General features: G+C 45.6%; 1 protein-coding gene across 2 annotated transcripts in view; it reads left to right on the top strand.

Moving 5' to 3' along the window:
- The window catches only part of ANO2 (anoctamin 2), a 395453-nt gene that overhangs the window by 330733 nt on the left and 40615 nt on the right, over positions 1–24105 (top strand). For both annotated transcript variants that reach the window (XM_054444248.1, XM_054444249.2), the window contains 3 exons: positions 13343–13454; positions 15630–15687; positions 15832–15932. In XM_054444248.1, coding sequence (XP_054300223.1) covers positions 13343–13454; positions 15630–15687; positions 15832–15932 — 271 coding nt within the window. The remainder of the gene's footprint in view (positions 1–13342; positions 13455–15629; positions 15688–15831; positions 15933–24105) is intronic.

The raw sequence follows: 24105 nt of genomic DNA, 5'->3' as shown, positions 1-24105 counted from the left end.
TTAAACAGCCCCAGCAGGGTAGGTAATCTTAATACTCCCATTTAGAGACAGGAAGACTGAAGAGACAGAGCATAAAATGAGAGGCCCAAGGTCATGGAACTGATAAGTGGTGAGTCTGGCCTCATTGTCCTTGCTAAAACCGTGACACTCTAGTGCCTTTTAATATGTAGCTGTCCTTGTTCCCCAGAAAAGTTTAAATTTATTGGGAGAGCAACAGGAAACACCACAAAGGCTCCAGAAGATTTAGAATGCAGTGCACTCACATATGTGAATGACAAGAGGTCGAGTATTTCTGGGGATGGGGACAACCGTGTGGGTCAGATGCCCCAGGCAGGGAGGACAGCAGGGAGGCAAGCTGTGAGTGCAGCCGCCTGTCCCACATGCACAGAGAGAGAGGAGCTCCACAGGCTTTGGGGTCCTGCAAGCTTTATAAGTTTTAAAAAAGAAATAAATTTTTTTTAAATTGGAAAGGCCACCAGGAATCTCTCTCTCTGTTTTCCAAAATAGACAGGGTCTCGCTCTGTTGCCCAGACTGGGGTGCAGCGGCATGATCATAACTCACAACAGCCTTGAACTCCTGGGCTCAAGGGATCCTCCCACCTCAGCCTCCTGAGTAGCTGGGACTACTGGTGTGTGCCACGGCATCTGGGTAAATATTTTTTTTTTTAACTTTTTGTGGAGAAGGGGATCTCATTTTGTTTCCCAGTCTGGTCTTGAACTCCTGGGCTCAAGTGATTCTCCTGCCTCAGCCTCCCAAAATGCTGGGACTACTGGTGTGAGCCAGTGTGCCTGGCCCCTACCAGGAAGTCTTGAGTCTAAAGTTTTCCTCCAATTCTAAGCTACTCTAGCAAAAGACAATATATTATTACTGAGGAGAGAAGAGCAGGAGGAAAGGAAAAGGACAGGGGAAAAATCAGTATCACAGATACAAATAGCTTCCGGGCACCAAGCATTCTTTAAAGAAGAATATTTTGAGCATATATGAATCTAATTTTCTAAATGTGGACAGTGTTTGTTTTTGGAGCACGGGGTGAAAGTGTTGGCTTTATTGGATGCAGTGCTCTGGGATGGGGGGTCTGCTCTCTGCAGTGGAGCCTGATCAGGGATAGAGTCCAGCACAGGACATGGGAGGGCCTGGCCGGTGTGGGCTGGAGAGGGGAATGGAGCCTATGCCTCGCTGCGGGGACACCACAGTGCTGGCCATTTGCAATCTGGCCTGAAAGTTGGGTCTGTTGGCTTATATTCTCTTCCCGCTTTGCACCAGGATCCTGGCTCTCTGGGGCTCCTGGCTCTCTGGGTGGCCTCAGGCAGTGGGGGAGAAAGAGCCTTCCAGAGTGTGGCCAGGGGGGATTCTATACTTGTTGGGGGGCTCCCTCCATGATGTTGGCTTAGATTATTCTGAATGTTGTCTGGGAAACAGAGAGGATGGCAGGAGGCTGTGACTACTAATAAAACGATGTGAGTACGGTTATAGCCCAAGTATGTGGAGCATCCCTACCAGTTATATAAGACTATGGTCAGTAATTCTACTGTTTAGAACACTTAGTATAACTGGTAAGAGTTCCTTCCCAAACATGAGCTGTGACCATGAACACATCTCTCATTTCCCTACAAAGTCCTTGCAGCACTCATCTCTCCTGGTAGCAAGAAGTCCAATATCTTCCTCTCTTTCTCTTTGGATTTTCTAGGAGCCCAGGGACTAAAGCATCCAGAAGAGAAGGAAGGGCTGTGGTGCTCCTCCTTTGTTTGCACCTTTTCTCCCCAGATCCCCTCTCCACCTCACTAGGGAATTGGGGTGTTTTCCTCTGCTTCTCCATGATCCTCCCACATCTCTGGAGAAAATTCATGTCTTTATAACTGCAGCTCTTGCAGGATGAATTCTCTCTCTTGGTTCTTCCTGGGCATCAGCCATGCCATTTCCTCTCCTCGTCTCTTCACTGCTGTGAGTAAGGGCTTCATTAGAGTCGCTTCCTTTGAACCATCCAAGGGGAATTGTGTCCTGCTGCAATCCTCGGTGGTAGAGGGGTCAGGCCAACATCCGAAGTTAAACAGGGAGATACCTGGGTAGAACCTGCCCTTCGCTCCTTGGGTCTCACTCCTACAGAACATTGCTGCTGGACACCGGCCCCACCCCTCTGATGGGAGAGGCTGGACTGCAGCTGAGGTGGCCCCTCCATACTCCAGGCCTGGACAGCATGGGCTCTTCCAGGGAGGACACTCTTCTCCTTTAGGGTGGGCTCAGTCAAGGGGCTGCAGCTGTCAGGGTTTCCTGTTTCTAGGACACATATGTTACCTCCACCCGCATCTCCAGGATGCCATCTGACACCCTGACCCATAGCAAGGGCCCCTGCTCTCCCTGGGAACCCACCCTGGGAGCACACAGCTTGCCACTTTCAATCTTCAAAACGCAACAGATCCTGTGATTGCCTGTTTCACCTCCCTGGCCCTCAGTGATTCCTAGGGACCTCACCACCCCAACTGATGCCAAAATGCACTCCCCAACTTTCTAAGAGTGCCCTGTAGGGGATTTTTAGCTAACTTGCTAACACTTCTTTTACTAAGGAAGTGGAAACAAATGTGCAAATCTCTGGAGTGCCTTGCTGTGCCATCATAATAAGCGCAAATCTTTGAGCCCTTACACCATGCTTGATGCTTTCCATGCTGTGTTTCCCAACAAATGTTGAAGGAAGGTACCATTTTATGAATTAGGACACTGAGGCTCAGAAAGATAAATTCCCTTATCTGGGGACTCTTAGACAGAAAGGTCTTCTGACTTCCAGCCCAGAGTCCCCCTCTATTCTTCCATCAAAGCCTCGTGAATCATATTGTAGAGCACAGAAGACCAGAAGCAGGAAGGACCGGGGAAATCACCCAATCCAACCTTGACATTGAGGCTTGGATTTGCTTGAGGTGCTGACTCCTCCAAGCTGGCTGGGTACTTCAAAGGATGATTCTCGGTTCATACAATATTCTAACGGCCTTGGGTCATGAGCCGGGGTTTGGGGGTTTTGGGTTTTGGGGAGCAGAATCACAGGGGCCAAGGAGAAGCACAGGGGCCAAGAATTTAATGTGTCCAACTTTGAACACTTAATTTTTCCTCCAAACCTGGTGCCTTTCACCGATTCTTCCCATCTCAGGAGATGGCACCACCAGCCACCCAAATGCTCACTTCAAAGTCCAAGTGCTATCCTGGCTCTCTCTTTCTCTCTCTCTCTCTCTCTCACCCCTGGGATCCAGTCTGCTGGTAAGTATTGTTCTTTCTACCTTCAAACATATCCCAGATCTGACCACTCTTCACAAGTTTCATCCTCATATTGACTGGTTTGTGCCTGGACAACAACACACTCACAATTTGTCTGTCTGCTTCCACTTCTGTCTCCCTGATGCACTCCCCCTGACACAGTTCACTTTCTGTGATTTTTTAAAAATTTAATTTCGTCACATCCTTCCCCTGTTCAGAAACCTACAACAGCTTCCCATTGTACTTCCTGTGGCTCACAGAGACCCACATTTACTCTCCAATCTTCCTCTCCAATTCCCCCTCCCAGTACTTCCATCAGACTCAGGATGCTCCGGCTGTGTTGTGTGGACTGGCCAATTCCTTGCACAGTCTTGGGGCTCTCCATCAAGACTTTGCCCAGGCTGATGCCTCCCCCTGGAGCTCTCCCCAGCCCCTGGGGCTGGTTCCTCCTTACCCTGCAGGTCTCAGCTTAGAGGTCACCTCCTCAGAGGCCTTTCCTGACCACTGTGACCAAAACAGCCTTCCCATCGCCCTTTCCTTCTGCTTCTCATTTCACTACATATTCCTTCAACACTCACCGCTCTCTAAAATGGTTGCAGTTGTCTCCCTCACCCTTCTAGACTGGGAGCTCCACATGGCAGGAGTTTATTGGATTGTCCACCACTGCACACCTGGTGCCCAATGCCTGGTGCCCAATGCCTCAATAGATATTTGTCGAATGAGAAAAGATAATGGTGGGAAAGGTAGGAGAATTTCCTGTGGGTTGTTTTCCTCTGGGAAGACATGAGGGGTGGGCTGAGGATGGACTGACGATATGCCTCCTCCCTCAGGTTCTAGACCAGTGTGTGCATTTGCCAGATGACGCAGGGGTGTTGGGGGTGTCTGTGATCAGGGACAGGGCACACCTTCCTGCTCTCGCCTCACTCCTGTCCTTGCCACAGGGAGAAAAATCTTAGGGAAGCTGTCAAGTGCTTGTGTGGTGCTTGGCACATAGTAGGTGCTAGATATAGGAGGATTCTCATGATTGGCCTGTAACAGAATACGTATCTGTCTGTCTGTGTGTCTGTCCGTGTGTCTGTCTGTCTGTCTGTCTGTCTCTCTCTCTCTCTCTCTCTCTCTCTCTCTCCAGTGCTCCCTTCCTGTTTAGGTCCCTTTTTTCTTAAAAGGAGATATGCCGGGGGCACTGTCACGCTGGCCTAGGCTACTAGCCAGCACAGTAGGTCTCATGCTGCTTTGCATAGGGGCAAGAGTTACCTTCCTGACTCTGAGGGACAGGCACCCTGTGCTAGGATGCTCTCCAGGGCCGCAAGAGTATCTCAGACACACCCTCTGGATCCCCAGTTCAGGCGCTTTCAGCTCCCTCAGGTCATGTGCTGGCTGCCTCATTACCCAGCTGGCTGGCTTCTCCTAGGGTGATTTCCACCCTACCCATGGCACTACCAAGGCAACAGCATCACACCAGATACGCAGAAAGTCCCTCCACCCGCCCCCCATTCCCAAATGAAGGGCAGTCCAGATGGTTGTGCTGTCAGCAAACATTGCTGTTTGCAAAGGCATGACCTGCCTTAGGGAGAGGTAAGGGGAAGAGCAGGCACTTTTGCTTGGGCATCTTCTTGTTCTTTTTTGCTGCCATCATTATGCATTTGCTAGCTGGGCTGTCGAAGACACCAGTCAGGAGGAGCTGCTTTTCCAAGATTCAGAGCCTGCAGCTGGCGTCCCCTCCTGGCCGTGCTGTTTCCATAGGATTAGGATGGAGCTCTGGGGACTTTCAGTCCTGAGCTGGCCCCCTGGGATGAAGCTGGGCTTTCATACTAATTGTTTTCCAAGGCAGTTTACAGCTGAGTCATTTGTACTCATATTTTTTCATGACATGATGCAGCAGAGGATTAACACTTAAAAGAAAAGGGCTGACGGTGGGAATGGCTCTGCACAGAAATTCCCGATTGTCCTTTCTGGCGGGAAGTGGAGTCTGCCCTCTTTGTTGGGATCCTGCTCCACAGGTCGGAAGCAGGTGAAACTTTCATATGGCCTCTAATCAACCTGGGGTGCTTCCCGGTGGAGGTGCTATGTTAGGGGCACATGAATAATAGAGAGGTTGCCTGTCTACCTCCTCACCCTCTCTCCATTAGATTCCCCTCCATCGTATCCCCATAGCCATGGAATCTAAAGGTACTTTATTTGGAGTTGTTCAAAGCCCAGGGCTGGACCGTTTTTTCATGGAGTTGACATTCAGACCCCTCCAGAAGTCTGTCTTATGAGGAATCCTGCCTAGTGACCTGAGATGCAGACAGCCCTTCCTGACCTTCAGATGTCACCCCACCCCACCTGGCCTCTGGGAACACTTGCTCCATTGCATTTCTTCATTTCTTTTCTTTCCTTCCTTTCTTTTCTTCCTTTTTTTTTTTTTTTTTTTTTTTAGATAGAGCCTTGCATCGTTGTCCAGGCTGGAGTGCAGTGGCACGATCTCAGCTCACTGCAGCCTCTGCCTCCTGAGTTCAAGCGATTTTTGTGCCTCAGCCCCCCAAGTAGCTGGGATTATAGCTGCACGCCACCACGCCCAGCTAATTTTTGTATTTGTAGTAGAGACAGAGTTTTGCCATGTTTGCCAGGCTGGTCTCAAACTCTTGGCCTCAAGTGATCTGCCCTCCTCAGCCTCCCAAAGTGCTGGGATTACAGGCATGAGCCACTGCACCTGCCCACTTGCTCCATTTCTTTAGCCATGTAGTCTTTGTCTTAGGCAGGTGAGGCCCTCTGTGTTGGCTTGTGAAAGGGATCCAAAAGTCAAAGTGGCGCTCCAGGCTGTGGCATCCCTCCTTGCCTCAAACCTCACTGGGAGGTGCTTGCCTGAGGCCCCTTTCCCAGAAGTCTCGGCCAAGCACACACTGTGACTCAGAGCTGCTCCAAGCTGGGGCGCCAAGCTGATTTTGTGGCCTGTCACATGGATTTGGATCGTTTCTTGGAAATGCTCCTTATTTATGGTGGCTTATGGCCCTAAAGCACAGGCACAGGCTGTTTTTTAGAAATAAAACTCATAAATAATAGCCAGGCTTATGATTTATCAGTATGGAGGAAGGGAATCACTTATTTCCAGTTGGAGGAAAGGCCTCTGAAATGACTAGATCCTCTTTGCAGGGAACTTGGAGGAAATTCCTATAGGGACTGGGAGATCTGAGGACACACAGTTCAAAGGGGATGATAAAATAAAATTAAAGACACGTGCCACTCCACATCTCATCCCGATCACCTTCTAGATATGTTTTCCAAATCTTCAGACCCTCAGATCTGATTACTTATTTTTTTAGGTGACGTGGGCTTAAATTTTCTTGCCCCCAAAATATTTAAAACAGATGAGATGTGGTTGTGTTATTGTTAAATTGGATGCCTCAGGCACACTGGACAGAGGCTCAAATTCCTATTGAAAAAAAGAAAAAGAAAAAGAAAAACATCCTATTGGAAAGTTCTCCCTTTCTTCCTTCCATTTCCTTTCATCCCTTCTCCCTCTTCCTCCTTCTTTTTCCCTCTTCCCTTCTCTTTCTTCTTACTCTTCTCCTCCTCTGCCTTCCACGGTGTCTGCCTGTTTCCCTAATCTCTCTCATTTGTTATCCAGATCAGTCGCTGCTCCTTCCCCATGCTCATCTTGAAGTAGAACCCAGTCCTTCAGCAGTCCCCCAAGAGCGAATCCAGAACAATTTCAAGGAATCATGATTGAAGATTATGTGGAGAGGCACACGAAGAGGTCACGCTGCAAACCTCACAACAGCACTTAATGAAAATTCCCAGCGGGCCCTCCCCGCACTTGTCAGTCCATTTCCTCTCTGCCCTTCCCCTCCCATCGCACTGGCCCTCACCCTTCTGGGTCCTGCCTCCAACTCCAGCACCCCCGCCTCTTATGTTAGGTCGGTGAGTTTGAGTCTTCTGGCTGCTCCTGTCATATGGTTACACCTGTCATCTGCTCAGAAAAAAAGTCCCTCCTTAGAATTTGTCCTCCTTGGAATACGAAGGGGAATTTTTAATGTGGGACAAATTTTTTTTTCATTCTTCCGAACACATTTTTCCTGTCATTCATTCACTCATTTATTTATTCAATGCATGTTCATAGTAGAGCACATCTGGCAATAGCTGGGGTCTGCCTGGAAGATGTCTCTCTGGGACCTTGCTGATGGAGAAAAGCCCTCCAAACTGTATGCGGGGGTGGGGCCAGAGTGGGAGTGCGGCGAGCGTGAGGGTTCAGAGTCATATGAGGGTGCAGAGTGATGAGATCTCGAAACCGAAAGTGACCCTTCAATGGCAGACACTTCCACTGGGCCTCAGAGTTGTCTCCTGTATTAAGGGGAATGAGAATCAGGCCGAAGATGGGGATGTGGCACATTCAGGCAGGTGAGGACCTGATATGCACAAATCAGGCAGGGAGGACCTGGCCTCTTGGTGGCAGAGAGGGGAAAGGCCTAAGAAGCTTAAGATCTTACGGGGCATTTGCTAACATACTTAACTATAGAAGAAATGACAGAAGCAGCAGTGCTAGCTGTAAATGGTGAGCACAAATCATTACCCAGATGATTATTTGGTGAAGCAGTGCAGGATCACCCAGGTCTTTTATCTCAGGGGGCCATACCCACCCAGGCAGGACCGGAAGGAGAAAACCACAAAGCTTTCCACCAGCAGAGGAATATCATGGAAGGCTTTTCTACTCCTATAGAATTCTAGTTCAACTCCTGTAGAATTCCAATTCAACTCCTGCTGTAGAATTCCAATTCAACTCCTGCTATAGAATTCCAATTCAACTCCTGCTATAGAATTCCAGTTCAACTCCTGCTATAGAATTCCAGTTCAACTCCTGCTGTAGAATTCCAATTCAATTCCTGCTATAGAATTCCAATTCAACTCCTGTAGAATTCCAATTCAACTCCTGCTATAGAATTCCAATTCAACTCCTGCTACAGAATTCTGATTCAACTCCTGCTATAGAATTCCAATTCAACTCCTGCTATAAAATTCCAATTCAACTCCTGTAGAATTCCAATTCAACTCCTGTAGAATTCCAATTCAACCCCTATAGAATTCCAATTCAACTCCTGTAGAATTCCAATTCAACCCCTGTAGAATTACGCTGCTGTCTCCAGATTCCCTAGCAGGCAATGCTCTTTGCAAAGTAGTGCCAAAGTATCGCTTTGCTTTCCCACTCTCAAGTCCCTTCCCTGGGCCCGTGGGTCCTAGGGTCTCACCCCTGCCTGTCTCTTTAATAGGTCTCTGATCAAGCTCGGACTATGACAGATGCTGTTGGTCCCCTGGCTCTGCTGCCATTCTCCACTAATACTGTTTTACTACTGTATCTACAGCTTAGAAATTTCCTCTCTGAATTACTGCAGGTCTTTCTTAGAACCCCAAAATGTTGTTTTACTTGCTCAGTTTTGGAGGATGTGCTGTTTGGATAATGTTGGCATTAATTCCCAGTGATTTATACTAGACGGTATTAGAGTGTCACACTCAAACACTGTTTCTCTGAAACATACTTCTCCTCACCTACAACTGAACACTGGCTCAACAGGCATATAGGCCTTGGACTTTGGCTCTAGCCACCCTCAGTGACCTCTGGGCCTGCTCAGAAACGCTGTCCATACTTTACAAGGCCTTGAGTTGGGGCAAATCTTTCTCTTCATTTAGGAAAGTTACAAGTGGTACCTCAGGACCTGCCTGTCCCAGTTTCCCTCGCCAGCTGCAGTAGTTCAGTTTCAGCACATCTAAATGTTGGTGCACATTCAGGAGAAATATTGTAAGCCTCCAACATTTAGTTCTTGCTCCTGTTGTAGTTAAGCCAGACATTTGGAGGACAGCCCTCCACATGGCAATTCAGGAATCTGGGCCTCCTCTTTCCAGTGGTGCTATTGACATTTTCCACAGGAGATGAGGGAAGAGAGATAGAGAGAGCAGAGGACCTCACAGGAAACATTGAAGCCCAGGCTTGGAAGCATCACACGCCACCTCCACCCATGTCTCTCTGTCCACAGCTCCTTCATATTGCCCCCATCTAGCTGTGTATCCAGGAGGAGGGAACGCGTGTGATGAGCCCCTGGCCAATCTCTGCCTCCCTATCTCACCCAGGAGGCTGGGGAGGCCTCACACAAGTAGGACTCTTGGGGGTCTGCTCTTGTCCTCCAGCGTTATTCTTCCTGCAATAACCCTTGCTATAGATGAATTTTTAATATTAAAATCTGTATGTGTCTACCTATATTTTTATTAAATCTTTTACAACATTTTTACCAAATATGGTATTTCCTAAACAATGCATTACGCAGTTGAAGATGCTCAGCAAAGTAATCCTATTCACTACAGTTCTCAATCCCATTGAGTTTTCTCTGGCAGCTTAGTCCCCACACAGAGACCCCTACATTGGTGGTCTTCAAGCCTTGACACATTAGAGGCTCTCCAAGACTCAGGGGAGGCCTAGGTGTTTTGATCTTCCTCTAAAGGGCCATCTTTACACATGCAGTTGTGCAGTGTGAGAGGGTTGTTGGTAATGCACCAGTAAGAGCAGTCATCGCTGCCAGCGGCATCATCTCCTAATATTCAAGACAGTGTTGTAGGATTGGCAGTGAATTAAGGGCTCACTGTGCTGTGTGGGAAACTGGAACAAGGCAATGCAGCCTTTCCCTAAGACTCTTTCTGCCATGAGACGGGAGATGATAGTCTGCTGCTGACAGGTCAATCTGGGAGAGACTTGGCAGTGAGCAAAAGCCTCTCCACAGAGACCTTGCTCAGTGAAGCTCCTTGAAGGAAGGGGAAAACTTTATTCATTTTGGCCTGGCACCTGACACACAGCTGGTGCTTGATGAATGTGACCTGCAAAGTACAAATATTTCTTAGGCGCATCAGATTAGACTGGGATTGGAAGGTGGGGAGGTGAAAGAGAGTGTTTGATGAAAACAATAATGGGTCAAACATTCTGATTGCAAAAAGTGGTGTTGTTAAAAACTAGCTTTTTTGAGGCAGGCAGATCTGGGTTCACATCTTACATCTGTCACTTATCTGCTGTGTGATCTTGAGCAAGGCTGTAACCTCTCTGGGCCTCAATTCCCTTCATCTACAGAAGTGAAATGTAATACCTCCCTCACCCAGGGAGGTGAGGATTAGGTGAGATAATGACAGTGCACACCTGTGTATGATGCCTTCTGTCATACACAGAGGTTGGGAGCAGACACTTTTGTGCAGCACCAGATGGTTACTCTTTGCACCAATGGCTTCCTGCCACTCTCTGTCTATGGGTGTTCTCTGATTGTGGGAGCAGGTTCACCCGTGCATAGGACAGGCTGGAAGAGCCAGGGAGTTAGCCCCAAAAGTGACCTTCAGGCAGGGAGGGGCTCCTGTTTGGTCTCCCCTTTCAGTGTGCAAATTTGGAGGTGTGCTTCACACAGTTTCTTAGGAGGTCTCCAGTGGGACTGAACCCCAGTTAATGCAGCATTAACCTGTTCATGAGCACATTTATCTTAGGTTTCCACTCTCCTCGTTCTCACCATCCCACTCCTTCACAAAGCTTTCTGGGAGCCCCTCTCAAATAAACTACTTCCTCCTGAATCCTTGCCTTAGAGAGAATCCAAACACATGGACTGAGGAATCAGTGATAATGACTATTGTCAGTTTTCAAAGGGCATGGGTGTGGGTAGTTAACACAGGGACATATAAAGCATAACGGAAGAAAACAAAAAAATAACTACCTGCTGAAGGCATGTAGTAATGCTTCCAGAAAGAAAGTGTGGCACTGTGTGATCTGGAGAGTGTGGCACACTGTGATCCGGAGAGTGTGGTACACTGTGATCTTGAGGTTGTGATACAGTGTTATCTGGAGAGTGCAGTACGATGTAATCTGGAGAGGGTGGTACACTGTGATCTGGAGAGTTTGGTATGGTGTGAATTGGAGAGTGTGGTACATTGTGATCTTGAGGGTGTGGTACAGTGTGATCTGGAGAGTGTGGCATACTGTGATCCAGAAGGTATGGTATGGTGTGATCATGAGGTTGTGATACAGTGTTATCTGGAGAGTGCGGTACGACGTAATCTGGAGAGGGTAGTACACTGTGATCTGGAGAGTTTGGTATGGTGTGAATTGGAGAGTATGGTACATTGTGATCTTGAGGGTGTGGTACGGTGTGATCTGGAGAGTGCAGTATGGTGTCATCTGGAGAGTGCAGTATGGTGTAATCTGGAGAGTTTGGTACACTGTGGTCTGGAGAGTGTGGTACATTGTGATCTTGAGGGTGTGGTACAGTGTGATCTGGAGAGTGTGGTACGGTGTAATCTGGAGAAGGTGGTACACTGTGATCTGGAGAGTGCTATGGTGTGATCTGGAGAGTGGCACTCTGTGATTTGGAGAGTTTGGTATGGTGTGAATTGGAGAGTGTGGTACTGTGTGGTCTAGAGGATGCGGTACTGTGTGATCTGGAGAGTGTGTTATGGTGTGATCTGGAGAGTGTGGCACTGTGTGATCTGGAGAGTTTGGTATGGTGTGAATTGGGAGATTGTGGTACCGTGTGGTCTGGAGGATGCAGTACTGTGTGATCTGGAGAGTGTTGTACAGTCTGATCTGGAGAGTGTGGTAGTAACTCACCTGGATATTAGAGGATATAAAGGATTTCTGCATAAGGAGATGGGTGAGGGAAGGGTATTCCATGGAAGAAACAAGGTTTTTTGTCCATTTCTTCAGCGATTCCTACAAAAGCTATATGTGAATTTGTGGAGCAGGCAAGTTAGGGGGCCCATACACTAGTCTCATCTGGACACAGAACTCCTCAGCTGGCATGGCCCTGTCATCATGTATCTGTGCTCAGCCCACTTTCAGGCTGTGCTTCTTGGTCCATATGATGTAGTATTAGTGCTTTTCTTCTACCTCTGAAGACTGTGGCCCTGTGCTATAAGCCTAATATTTGTGTTCCCCAAAATTTCTATGTTGAAATTCTAACCGCCAAGGTGATGGTATTAAGAGGTGTGGTGTTTGGGAGGTGATGAGGTCATGAGGGCAGACCACACATACATGGGAAAGAGTCCTATATAAGAGGCCTGAGAGAGATGCCTTTCCCCTTGACCATGAGAGGACAGTGAGAAGGTGCTGTCTATGAGCCAAAAGACAGGCCCTCACCAGACACCAAATCTACCTTGATCTCAGACTTCCAAGCCTCCAGAATGTGAAAAGTAAAGCCAGGTTTTCATGACCACTCAGTTTATGGTAGTTTGTTATAGCAGCCCAAATGGACTAAGAACACCCTGTCACCTCTTGTCCTTGCCATGCCATTTGTCATGGTCTGTGGAGTCCCTCCTAAGGGTCCTGAACCGTTGTCCACTGGAGCTTCCTGTGTCTCTAGTCTTCTGAAGGCACCTATGAGGTTTCTGCTCAGTGTCTCTGAGTCCTTCTGGGAATGCCAGCTGACTCCTCTGCTTGGACCTGATAGAACGCCCTGGGCCCGTGACCTACGAGTCTGAGACTCAAGCTGTTTGTTTCACTCATCTTGTCTATAACAAGCCTTCATCATTTGAGTGTATGACCTGGAAATGTCTTAGGTTCCCCACAGGACATGCAGATGAATGCTTTCCTACATTCATCCAAATTAATGCTCAAATTCATTCAGCATTTTTTCTGCTAGAAATGAAGGAGAGAAAGAGGAATCAAGTCATGGTACCCTTGTAACTCTAGTTCAGTGGCTAATAAGCTTTTTGACCAGGGACCTTGGTTCAAGTAAAATCTCATGGAAGTGGAAATGACACAGGTGAAAACTGAATTCCCCTTGGTGCAGAAAAGGGGGTGGTTGCAAGCTCTGCATGCTCATGGCCCTCTGAGGAGGGCAGTGTGAAACCACTGCTTGAGTAGACAGGAGGAGGGAGGTGGACGGAGAAAAACGGTGATCCTATATTTTTTACCCTTCTGTAACTTCGTATTACCTGGCAGACCACCTGGGGCCTCCCAGATGACTTCAGTTCTAATGTGCCTGAGAGATGGGTCTCGTGATTTTTGCTGTGAAGGAGTTAGCTGAGAGATAGTAGCTCGTGTCTAGGTCAAAACTCTGGAGAGGTGAGAAATCTCACCCCAATCTCATCAGCCTCGCTCTTCTCTTACAGAGGTTCCGAAAACAGAACAGACTTTCGAAGAGCGCCTGATCCTCAAAGCTTTCTTGCTCAAGTTTGTCAATGCCTACTCCCCCATCTTCTATGTGGCCTTTTTCAAGGGGAGGTGAGTATAATGGTGTCATGTGTAGAAAGGCAATTTGCCACTAAGACTGAGTTCTCTACTGTCAGGACAATAGGGTCAGCCTGTCCCTATTGTCCACTCAGCGTAAGCCCCTTCTCCACCCCACTTTCACCTGCCTTCCCATGGAGAAGGAATTTTAGCAGGCAATCATTTTGAATTAGCATCTTCAGACTCTGATGACCCTGGCACTTTACAAGGATTTGGCTGTGGTCCCTGAAGAGAGAGTTTTGAAAGAATTTGTGTCTCTCAACTTTGAGGATGAGGCAGGAGGGAATTGCATGTCTAGCCAGTGGCTCTTGGGTCTTGTAATGCAATTCTGATGCCAACTACCTGTAGTTAATACAGATTTCATAGGTTAAGGGCACAGCCCCTCACAAGACTTCCCTCATTTCAGATACCAGTGGCAAGCTCTGGGATTCTCAGGCCACTGGCAGTTGTGACCCACTGGCTGTAATTCCAGAGCTCTCATTACTCCATCAGATTCAATAATTCACTAGAATGACTCAAAGAACTCAGAAATGTGTTATACTTACAACTGAAGTTTTATAGTAGTAGAGGGATGTAAATCCAAATCAGCAAATGGAAGAGACATATAGAGCTAGGTTTAGGAGGTTCTTAATCATGAAGCTTCCATGTCCTCAGGATGTGTCACCCTCCTGGCACACTGGATTGTGATTCTATCAGTCATTTGTGATTCTATCAATCATTGCTAGTATCACATGACTAAAAGCCTCAACCAACATGGTTGATCTTTCTGGCATGGCCTGCCCACATCGTGAGTAATCTCATTATCATAAATTTAGGTGTAGTCCTAGGGGTCTGCCAGGAATAACAAAGACGCTCCTATCAAGGGAAATTCCAAGGATTTAGATGTTCCTGCAGGAACCAGGGACAAAGGCCAGTGAAATTCTTTATTTTACAATCAGTCTGGATGTAAAATCACTTTGATAAATATTTTTGATGATCAAGCCAGTTGGCTACTTACAAGGAAATTTCCCAATAGGCGTCAACCAATAACATCAGGAAAGCTTCCCTAGAACTAAAAGCTAATTAAGCAGGCACTAATAGCATGAACTGTCATCATCCACACTTGATAGTTTCTTCCAGAGGTGTTTGTCATCCAAACCACAGCCCCCTTCTCAGGACCCTCTTCCCTTGGCTGTCGTGAAATTGTGGAAGCAGAGAGACTGTCCATATTAAGAAGTATACCCTTCATTGGTGCTTTCAATGTAGATTTAGTGGCAATAGCAAATTACATGCATATGACGTTTTAGGCAAGAAAAAAGGATCCTGACCCTTAGATGAGCTGTGCTATACCAGAAGAGATAGTCTTAGCAACAGCACACTGTAATCTCCAGTAAGTGATTATATCCAGTAAGTGATATAATAAGAGGTATAAAGTGTTGGGGGAACAGTTATGAATGGAGACAACAAGAAGACTTCAGCAAAGGAAAGGCTTACACTGAGCCTTAAATGGATGAGTAGGATTTCAACAGGTGAACACGGGGATGACACTGCAAGTAAGTAGGGTTATTCTGATTGTCTGTCTGGTTCCATGGTGGGCTTTTACCATTTTGCTTCCCTGACCTGCACAGTCTTATTATCCCCCAATAAAATAGACTCTACTTAGAAGAGGAATGAGACAAGCTTCTTTTATTCCTTTGAATATTTTCAGCAAGAAGTCAAGATTTTTTCTTTTCTGACCCCAGGAATCTCTGTTTGCAACTTTAGTCCATCTCACCCTCACTTTCCTGGGAATCAGAAACTCTTACTAAGGAGTTGCAACCAGAGCTGTGTTCTTGACACTAGCTAGGGAAGAAGGTGTGACGACAGTGCACTTAGAGATAATCCAAACTGCATGGTGTTTAGGCTCACACACACACACACACGCACACACACACCAGGCCCAGCTTCATCTTCTGCCCAGCGTATTCCTATCCTATGACATTTGACTGGGTTAAGAAGTGAGCCCCAGGTGTTATAGGGGATTACTTGTTGATAATGGTGTGCACTCCTATCCCTGAGTGATCTAGCACTCACCCTGACCAGTGCTTTCGAAAAGGACAGTCGTGGTGGTATTCCCCTCAGAAGACATGTCCTCAAGCCACCCTGCATGCTTTCTCTTCCCCTAACTCTTCCCACACTGTTTGATTTCAGGTTTGTGGGCAGGCCTGGAAGCTACGTCTATGTATTCGATGGTTACCGCATGGAAGAGGCAAGTACAGCCACTGGTGTTTCATGCCTGGCACCCCAACCCAGCCCCATTCTTATCTCCAGCACAGCATGGCTTCATTCACACCCCTGCTTCTCAGAGCTCCCCTTTATTCTAACCGGTCCTTTCCTTATCTTCTCCCTGCAGTGTGCTCCAGGGGGCTGTCTCATGGAGCTCTGCATTCAGCTCAGCATCATCATGTTGGGGAAGCAGTTGATCCAGAACAACATCTTTGAGATTGGAGTCCCGTACGTAATGAACTCCTCTAACCTCTCTCCTTGCTGCCAGGGGTTAGCCCAGAAGTACCAGCCTTTCAGCAGGTTTTCTATGGCCTTTCCTCTTCTTAGACAGCTTGGTGATTTAATTCTCTGTCAGTTTGCCAATAACTTTCCCCATGGGGCAAACTTTGCTTGCCAATCTGATTTGGGATGTTGGAGGCTCAGAAAGATTTACCCTTTGCTTAAGTACACATAACTAGTAAGTAGCGGAGCCAGGAGTCAGATGTCTTGGCCCCCAGAGTGCATAATATTTTAATGCTATTTGTCCTCTCAGTGAGTGAGTAAAAGAGACGTTCAGTATGGTGGATAGATGAATGTGAGTTATTGAAATGTAATGGAATCATTTAGGACAATCTCTAAGAAGAAAATGTGGAATACATAATCTTAGGAGGGGAGGGTGGAATAGTTGGTGAATGAGTTATTATCATGTGGATTCCCCCCTATGCTCCCCAGGGTTTTATGAAAATGTCATAGGACTTCTTTCAATCAGGTTTTGCGTTTAGATAGTCATGAAAATAAACACGGACTCACTTTGTACTGGACCTAAAAGAAGGATGGAGCAAGTTAAAATATGCTTACAGGTCAAAGAAAAATGTAACCCCCTCTGCCTTTCCTTCCTATTGCCTTGTAGTTTTGAAGGAGAATCTGTTTCAGGGGATGCTTTTAGGCAGCCCAGCATCAGAGAACTAGGGAATGACAGAGATGCCCAGGGGTAACCGAGAGGCTGGGCCAGTTCTGCTTAGGAGGGTAGGATGGACAGGGACAGCTTGTTCCAGGCCCAGGGTTCTTCATAAATCACTTTAAAGATGACCATTCTGGGATGGATGTAATCGTCAGACAGGACCCATAAGATTCTGTGACACACTTTTCATCTGCTTAGAGATACATTAATTGTTTCGAGAAGTCCTCCAATAATGAACCTTTTAAAATCCCTTTCTTTCCAAATACATTTCTTCATGTTTGCCCAGGGTTCTTAGCTGCAGCTGTTGGAATTCAGTGTGGCTACTTTAAGCAACAAAGGCATTTGTTTCAGAATAAAGTGGCTGACAGAGAATATTGTATTCTTTAAAGGCCAGAGAGTAGGCCCTGAGCTACATAACCAGGAAAAACACTATTTACACTGCAGGAGGACTTGCAGGGGATACCACTGCCTCTATCTCGTGGCTCATATGGCTAAGACAGTAAAAGAAAAATGTAGATGAAATGGCCCTTGTCTTCTCAGAGCTTAACTTTTTAGTCTGGGAGACAAAATAGACCACATATAACTGCATATTCTGTGTATGAATTCAGAATTCAGAATAAGTAAAGGTCAGGAGTTTGGGAGCAGTCAAAGAAGTCTTCAAAAGCAGAGAGGTTTCTGGCCAGGTGCGGTGGCTCACCCCTGTAATCCCAGCACTCTGGGAGGCTGAGGTGGGCGGATCACGAGGTCAGGAATTTGAGACCAGCCTGGCCGATATGGTGACACCCCATCTCTCTTAAAAAATACAAAATTAGCTGGGTGTGGTTGTGTGTGCCTGTAGTCCCAGCTACTCGGGTGGCTGAGGCAGGAGAATTGCTTGAACCCTGGAGGTGGAGGGTGCAGTGAGCTGAGACCACGCCACTGCACTCCAGCCTGGCAAGACTCCGCTCAAAAAAAAAAAAAAAAAAAAGCAGAGAGTTTCTTCCAGGATGCGTCTGTCTTGAAAGAAGACTGCCACCATCATATGCTACAAGATGGGCTGTAATCATTTTCTTTAAAGAAATAATTTCCCTTGGGGGTGTGTGTGTGTGTGTGTGTGTGTGTGTGTGTGTGTGTGTGTGTGTACGGACAACTCTGATAGGCTGGGCCAGCTGGGCCATGAACATGATAGACTGGGCCTTTTCCATGTTATTTATTTTCATATATATATATGTACACATACATGTATTTGCCCTTGCCAGTTCCCTGACATGCCCCAAGACCCTGGTCAGAGATTTATATATAAATATATAAATATATTTTTTATATATAAATATATTTGTTTTATATATATTTTATAAAACATATATAAATATATATGTTTTACACGTATACAAATTTGTGTATAAATTTATATCTATATGAAATATAGATATATTCTATAAAATGTATATATACATTTATGTATAAATATAAATATTTTTATATAATATATAAATATATCATATAGATATAAATTTATATACAAATTTTTATATGTATAAAACATATATACACATTTTCTAAACAAGCAACAGACTAATTCTGGTTTTATCACAAACACCTATGACCCAGTTGGTGCTACAGGTGGAGAAGGTAAGGCCCAATGAGCTGGCAGTTCTTTGACCAGGGTCTTGGGGCATGTCAGGGACCTGGTAAGGGCAAAAGCCCAGAATCTCCCTAAATCTATTGAAAGATTGTGGAGTCCTAGGTTGCTTGGGCTGAATGGAACCACTAAAGGATGTATATCCCAATCCCCCATTCCATGTAAAATTATACTAGAGCCACCTGCTCCCTTGGTCCTCAGAGAAGGCTCCCTTTTGGTCTTCCTCAAAAATATATTTGTAGAGCTAAAGTTATAATGGAGACAATGTAATTTACCTGGAAAGAATATCATTTTTAATGAGAGCCCTGCTTCAAAGAATGAGAATCCACAACATTCCCTTCTGACACTGGGTCATCTAAGCATGCAGGGTGCTTTTCTGACCTTGTACTGGGACAACCTCAGAGGGTACTTGGGCATGTGTTTTCTTTGGGGAGGATTGGCGGGATCATTGGTGTCTGGGTGCCTCACTCCACCTCCTGCCTAAGCCAGCCTCTAGTCATCAGTCAGGAAGTCAGCAACCTTGAGAAATTCAGCCTCTGAAGCTGTGCCCCATTCCCTGCTTTCTGACAGAAAGTCACTCAGGGATAAAGTCAAGCAAAGCTGGATGATGCTTGTTCTTGTTCCAGGCAGATGACACTTGTTCTCTAGGAGCTTACCATCTTAGAGAGACATCGTTTGTTATGGAAAAACAACCAGAGAATATGCAGATGGTACCAAAGCCACATCTGGCCCCTTTGAAACCATGAGGCCAGCCCCTCCACAACTGCTACAAAGAAAAGTCTTCATCCCCATTCAAACATCTGGGAAAAACACCAGCCTTCCCAGTACATTGTTATTTTGCTCTGAGTAGAATTATTTACAGCTTGTGGGCATGGAATGCCCATTTTTTCATCCTTGGTCATCTGATCTACCACTTAGCTCATTCTCTCTGGACCCAGAAGGCTTTTGTAGAATACAAGAGAGGCAAGAACTCGGGCATGTGTTTGGACAACACATTGGCGTGTCTCTACCCCTCAACTCCATCCACTCCATAACAGGTGAAAATAGCACATGGTGTATGCCTTGAAGGCCAAATTTTCTTGTTTATGATTGATGTGTGCTTAATACTTTGTATGTTTTAAAATGTGCCACCCTTTAAACAATGGCCATTGCACAGTAACTCATAAAGCCATGGGCAAGCTGCTTCTCCGAGTCTAACTGTCCTCATCTCTTGATGAATATGGTGGCATTAAAAACATATGTAAGGTGTTTTCAAGCTCTAACACCCTATGAACTTCTCTCTAATGAGCAAAGCTGGTCACTGCTGATTCCAAATACACACCGCTCCCTTTCAAAAGATGTTTCCTTTCAATTTCTACTCTGCCAGAGGATGTGTACAACATAATTATGTAGTTAAATTCAAGGATGTAGAACAAAAATTCTTTTGCCAAATCCTAGGGTCTTTTATCTCCAAAGTTCTTTATAATTTGTATAATTATAAAGGTTGCATTTTGAGTTTGGTCATACGAGATCACTGTGATTATGATTACTGGATCTTCCACTCTCAATAAATCAGACCCCTTCAATTCAGAGTTGAAGTACCTGGCATGGATGACACAGATGAAACATAAACAAGAAAAGAAGTCTTTCATAGTCAGAAGAGAAATGATGATTGAGCCTGCCAGTGAGGAAGGAGTCATGTAAATTATAAAAATTAGACCCAGTAGTTTTTAACACATCTGTAGGGCAAAGATTTGGTGGCCTAACACAGTGGTCCCCAACCTTTTAGGCACAGGGGACAGGTTTCCTGGAAGACAGTTTTTCCATGGACTGGAGGGGTGGGGTGTGATTTTGGGATGATTCAAGTGCATTACATTTATTGCACACTTTATTTCTATTATTATGACATTGCAATATATAACGAAATAATTTTACAACTCACCATAATGTAGAATCAGTGGGAGACCTGAGCTTATTTTTCTGCAACTAGACAGTCCCATCTGGGGGTGATGGGAAACAGTGACAGATCATCAGGCATTAGATTCTCAAAAGGAGCACGCAACCTGGATCCCTCGCATGCACAGTTCACGTAGGGTTCACGCTCCTATGAGAATCTCATGCCGCCACCGGTCTGACAAGAGGCAGAACTCAGGTGTGAATGAGGATGGAGAGTGGCTATAAATACAGATGAAGCTTCACTCACTCACCTGCTGCTCACCTACTGCTGTGTGGCCCAGTTCTTAACAGGCCAAGGACGGGTACTGGTCTGTGGCCCAGGGATTGGGGATCCCTGGCCTACCAGATCTGGGTTTAAATCCAGGCTTTACAGTATACTCACCTTGGCAAAGTTATTCTAGAAAGATTTCCATCTAACTTAAAAAAAAATGTTTTTACGTTAAAACAAAACTAAACTAAAAACCAGCTTGGATAAATGCTTAGCTATCTAGAAAACATAAAATGTGGACATCTGAGGAAAAACGAACCATTCTTGGGGTTTCCAGGTAGCCAACATTTTACCATGTGGTGTAGGCTTTTATGTTTAATGGTGATGCTTTGGAAGTGTTGCGACTCCAGGGAGTGAAACTGGAGAGAACAACTCAGGGACAGTCGTTTTCTCTTCTGTTCCTGGCTCAATGGCTTTTAGTGGCCAGTAAGCTCTTATGGACCTTCAGAGTCTACATGGAATTCTTTCCCCAAAGGCGATACATATTCATTTTAAAGACCAGATTTTTTTTTTTTTTTAAATAGAGGCAAGTCTGGGGAATTAGGTGGGTGATTGTGCTGGATAAGAATATTTGGGAATAAAATTGTAATAAGAATTTACAATTAAAAGATTTATCATCTTTAGTTGATCCTTTACTTCTGAAAGCAATTTTCTAAGATTCTTCCAAAGAAAATTTTTAAATGTTTAAGAGTGTCTAATTGACCCTTATTAGTAGGCCAGGTAGTCAGCTATAATTTATCTCTTTCTCTGAAGGTGCAACATTCTCATTAGATTCTGTATGTGCATGTGCACAAACATGCATGTGTGTGTGTGCATGTATGTGTATTGAAAAAAAACATAATTTTGATGGCCTTGAGAATCTTACAATCTAGCAGGCTTCTTGAATTAGAACATTGCTTCCCACTCTTCAGTCATTTTTGAATCAACTTTTAAATTTCCCCCCATTATCTACGCAAACAGCTATTTGCATATTAGTTTCCACCAAACCAACTCGCTTTTTAATTAAAATCCTCACATTTCTGAAATTGGAAAACTAACACCATCAGTTTCCATAAATAGGAAATGATGTGAAAAGAAATACAACAAAAACAAACCATTATTATTAAGCAATCAATGACATTATTTCCTCTCCAAGGCTTTCCGACTAAGATCTGCCTTCTCTTTGTAAAAAATGAGAGTGCAAACCCTGGGAGTTGTCAAAGGCATACCAGTAGCAGGCCAAAGATTTTTTTTCTTGGTGGTAATGAGAGAGACTGAACAAGATCAGCAAAGGAAATAACTAAATAACTCCTTCCCAAGGGCCTCTAATGAGATGCAAGGCCAAGTGCAGGATCTTCCAAAGGGTCGCATGAACTGCCACCTCTACTTCTGGCAGGTGCCCCAGACAGGACTACTGTGGAAGCCCCACTCTCTGTCCAGGCATCTTCCATCAGGCAGCAGCCGCCCCCACCATTGCGAGGCCTGGCTCAGAGACCCTGGAGATGGGAAACAAAATGCTTCAAAGGAAGGCAGTAAAATGGGGTCACCGAGCACTTGAAAGGCAGCTCTGTGACTAATGCCATAATAATAGATAAAACTTGGTTGCGTGATCTGGCTTTGGATGGCCCCCACTCACACAACCCCAGGCTCTTGGGGCCTGACACAGTTGTGGCCGATGCTTCCCAGAGAGGATTGGATGGTTTTAAACATTTTGGGCCCCAGGATGATGTTCATACGCATCTCCTTCTGAGATTACTTCATACATGGTGAGCAGCGTGGCTGAATCTGATCCTGTGGTATTTATTATCTGAATCCATGGATGGGAATTTCCCCCCTCCCCTCCCTGCACCTTGCCTTTCCCATATATGTTCATGCAAAATAGACTTTGGATCCAGAATGCATAGTGCCCCCGAAACACATGCCACACCACAGCCCAACTCTTTGCAATAATTCCATCTCAAATTTAGCTCCGGTCCACATCGAAGCAAAATTGGAGATGGGCTCTTCTCACTCAGAGAGATGGGTTTTTGGTGAAAGGGTAAATGCCACCTTTTTCATGTGCCACGTTCTTTCCTGGGCATGCTTTGAGACAGACAGAGCAGATAGACAGATCAATACTTCCACGGTCAAAATGTCTCGCCATCTCTATTCTGACTAAAAGCTCCAGATCATATCCAAAAATAGCTGTTAAATGTACCCCTGGACACAGCTAGTAAGATTTCATAAACTTTCTGCTTTCTTTTTGTAAATGTGATAAATGTTATATTTCCAGACATAAAACAGGCTCTCTTTAAAGCCATCACAGGAGGGAGGTCTGTGTTCTCCTCAAATACAGTGGAATCTGGCCATAAATCAGAAGTTTAAGGAACAAATTTGAACCTTGTCAGGTATCAGGAAAAGGAATAGGAATACATAGCTTAGAAGTCGATGTGTTCCTCATCTTTGGTCATTTAGGGCTAGGTTCTGCCTTCTTTATTTAATGAGGCTAAAGATCTGTGGAGCCAGGTCTGTAGGGACCTGTCTAGGGCCCAGATTCCTGCTGCAGGGAGGCCCAAGGTGTGATGGACACTCACCGTGGTCCTGGGGTGATTCTGTGGGGCACAGGCAGAGGGAATGCTCTGAGCCTTCCGGAAAGAGTTTCTGAGACTTGTCATTAAAAAAGGATGGAAAAATAGCAAATTAAAAAAAAAAAAAAAAAGAAAAGCAAGGAGGTAACATCAAAGGAGTTATTTTAATGAGTGAGTGCATCATACGGTCGGAATCATAATCTGAAGTTTTCCAAAAGCCCATCTGTATGTTATACAACTTCCAGGATTCCTGTTAAATTCTGCTCTGGAGGGACTTTCTTTATTATTATTTTTTTAATGGTCACTGAGATATCCAGGAGGAAATCTGGGAATGATAAATTCACAGGACTATTTGTGGATATTTTCCCCTGCATTTGTTTTGACCTACCCACACTCGATGGGACTTTGACCACAAAGCCCCTCCCATAGCCCCTGTGTCTTCCCTTGCCTTTGCCACACAGTCTTACAGTTGCCTTCTGTTCCCATGACTCTCCTTCCTTGTCCTTTGAAGGCTCCTTTCCCTCTACCCCATCCCATAACTTTTCTGACGTACGCTCTATCCATAGTTGACATTGCTCGTTCCTAGGGCTTCCGCCACTCTTTCCACGATGATTCTCAGATCTCCATCAGTCCCAGATTGTTCCAGGGCTCTAGGCACAGATATGCAGTTGCCTACTGGACATCTCTACTTAGTTGTCTCGTGGGTTTCTCCACGTAGATATGGCAAGAACAACTCCTCCTCCTCCTCCTCCTCAACCTCATCAAAACTGCCTCTTACATTGTGTTCTCTATCACAGCAATTGCACCGCCATCCACACACATGCCCTAAGACCATGAGAATCATCGCTGATTCCTCGTTGTCCTTCCCTTCTGTGTACAATCCACCATCCACTTTTTAATTCTACCTCTTATGCATGTCTCAAATATATCTACTTCCCTTCATGTCTGTTGCTATCATCCCAGACTCTGCTGCCGTAATCTCTTGCCTGAACCACTGCATAATATGGTGTACAAGGCCTTTGATGCCATAAGCCTACACTACCTTTCATCATTTTCTTGATTGTACTCTATGCTGCAAGCATTTTGCATTC

The sequence above is a fragment of the Pongo pygmaeus genome, chromosome 10 (genome assembly GCF_028885625.2).
Source record: "Pongo pygmaeus isolate AG05252 chromosome 10, NHGRI_mPonPyg2-v2.0_pri, whole genome shotgun sequence".
Classification (NCBI taxonomy): domain Eukaryota; kingdom Metazoa; phylum Chordata; class Mammalia; order Primates; family Hominidae; genus Pongo; species Pongo pygmaeus.
The sequence above is the reverse complement of the archived record's forward strand: the minus strand, read 5'-3'. Positions and strand labels throughout refer to the sequence as shown.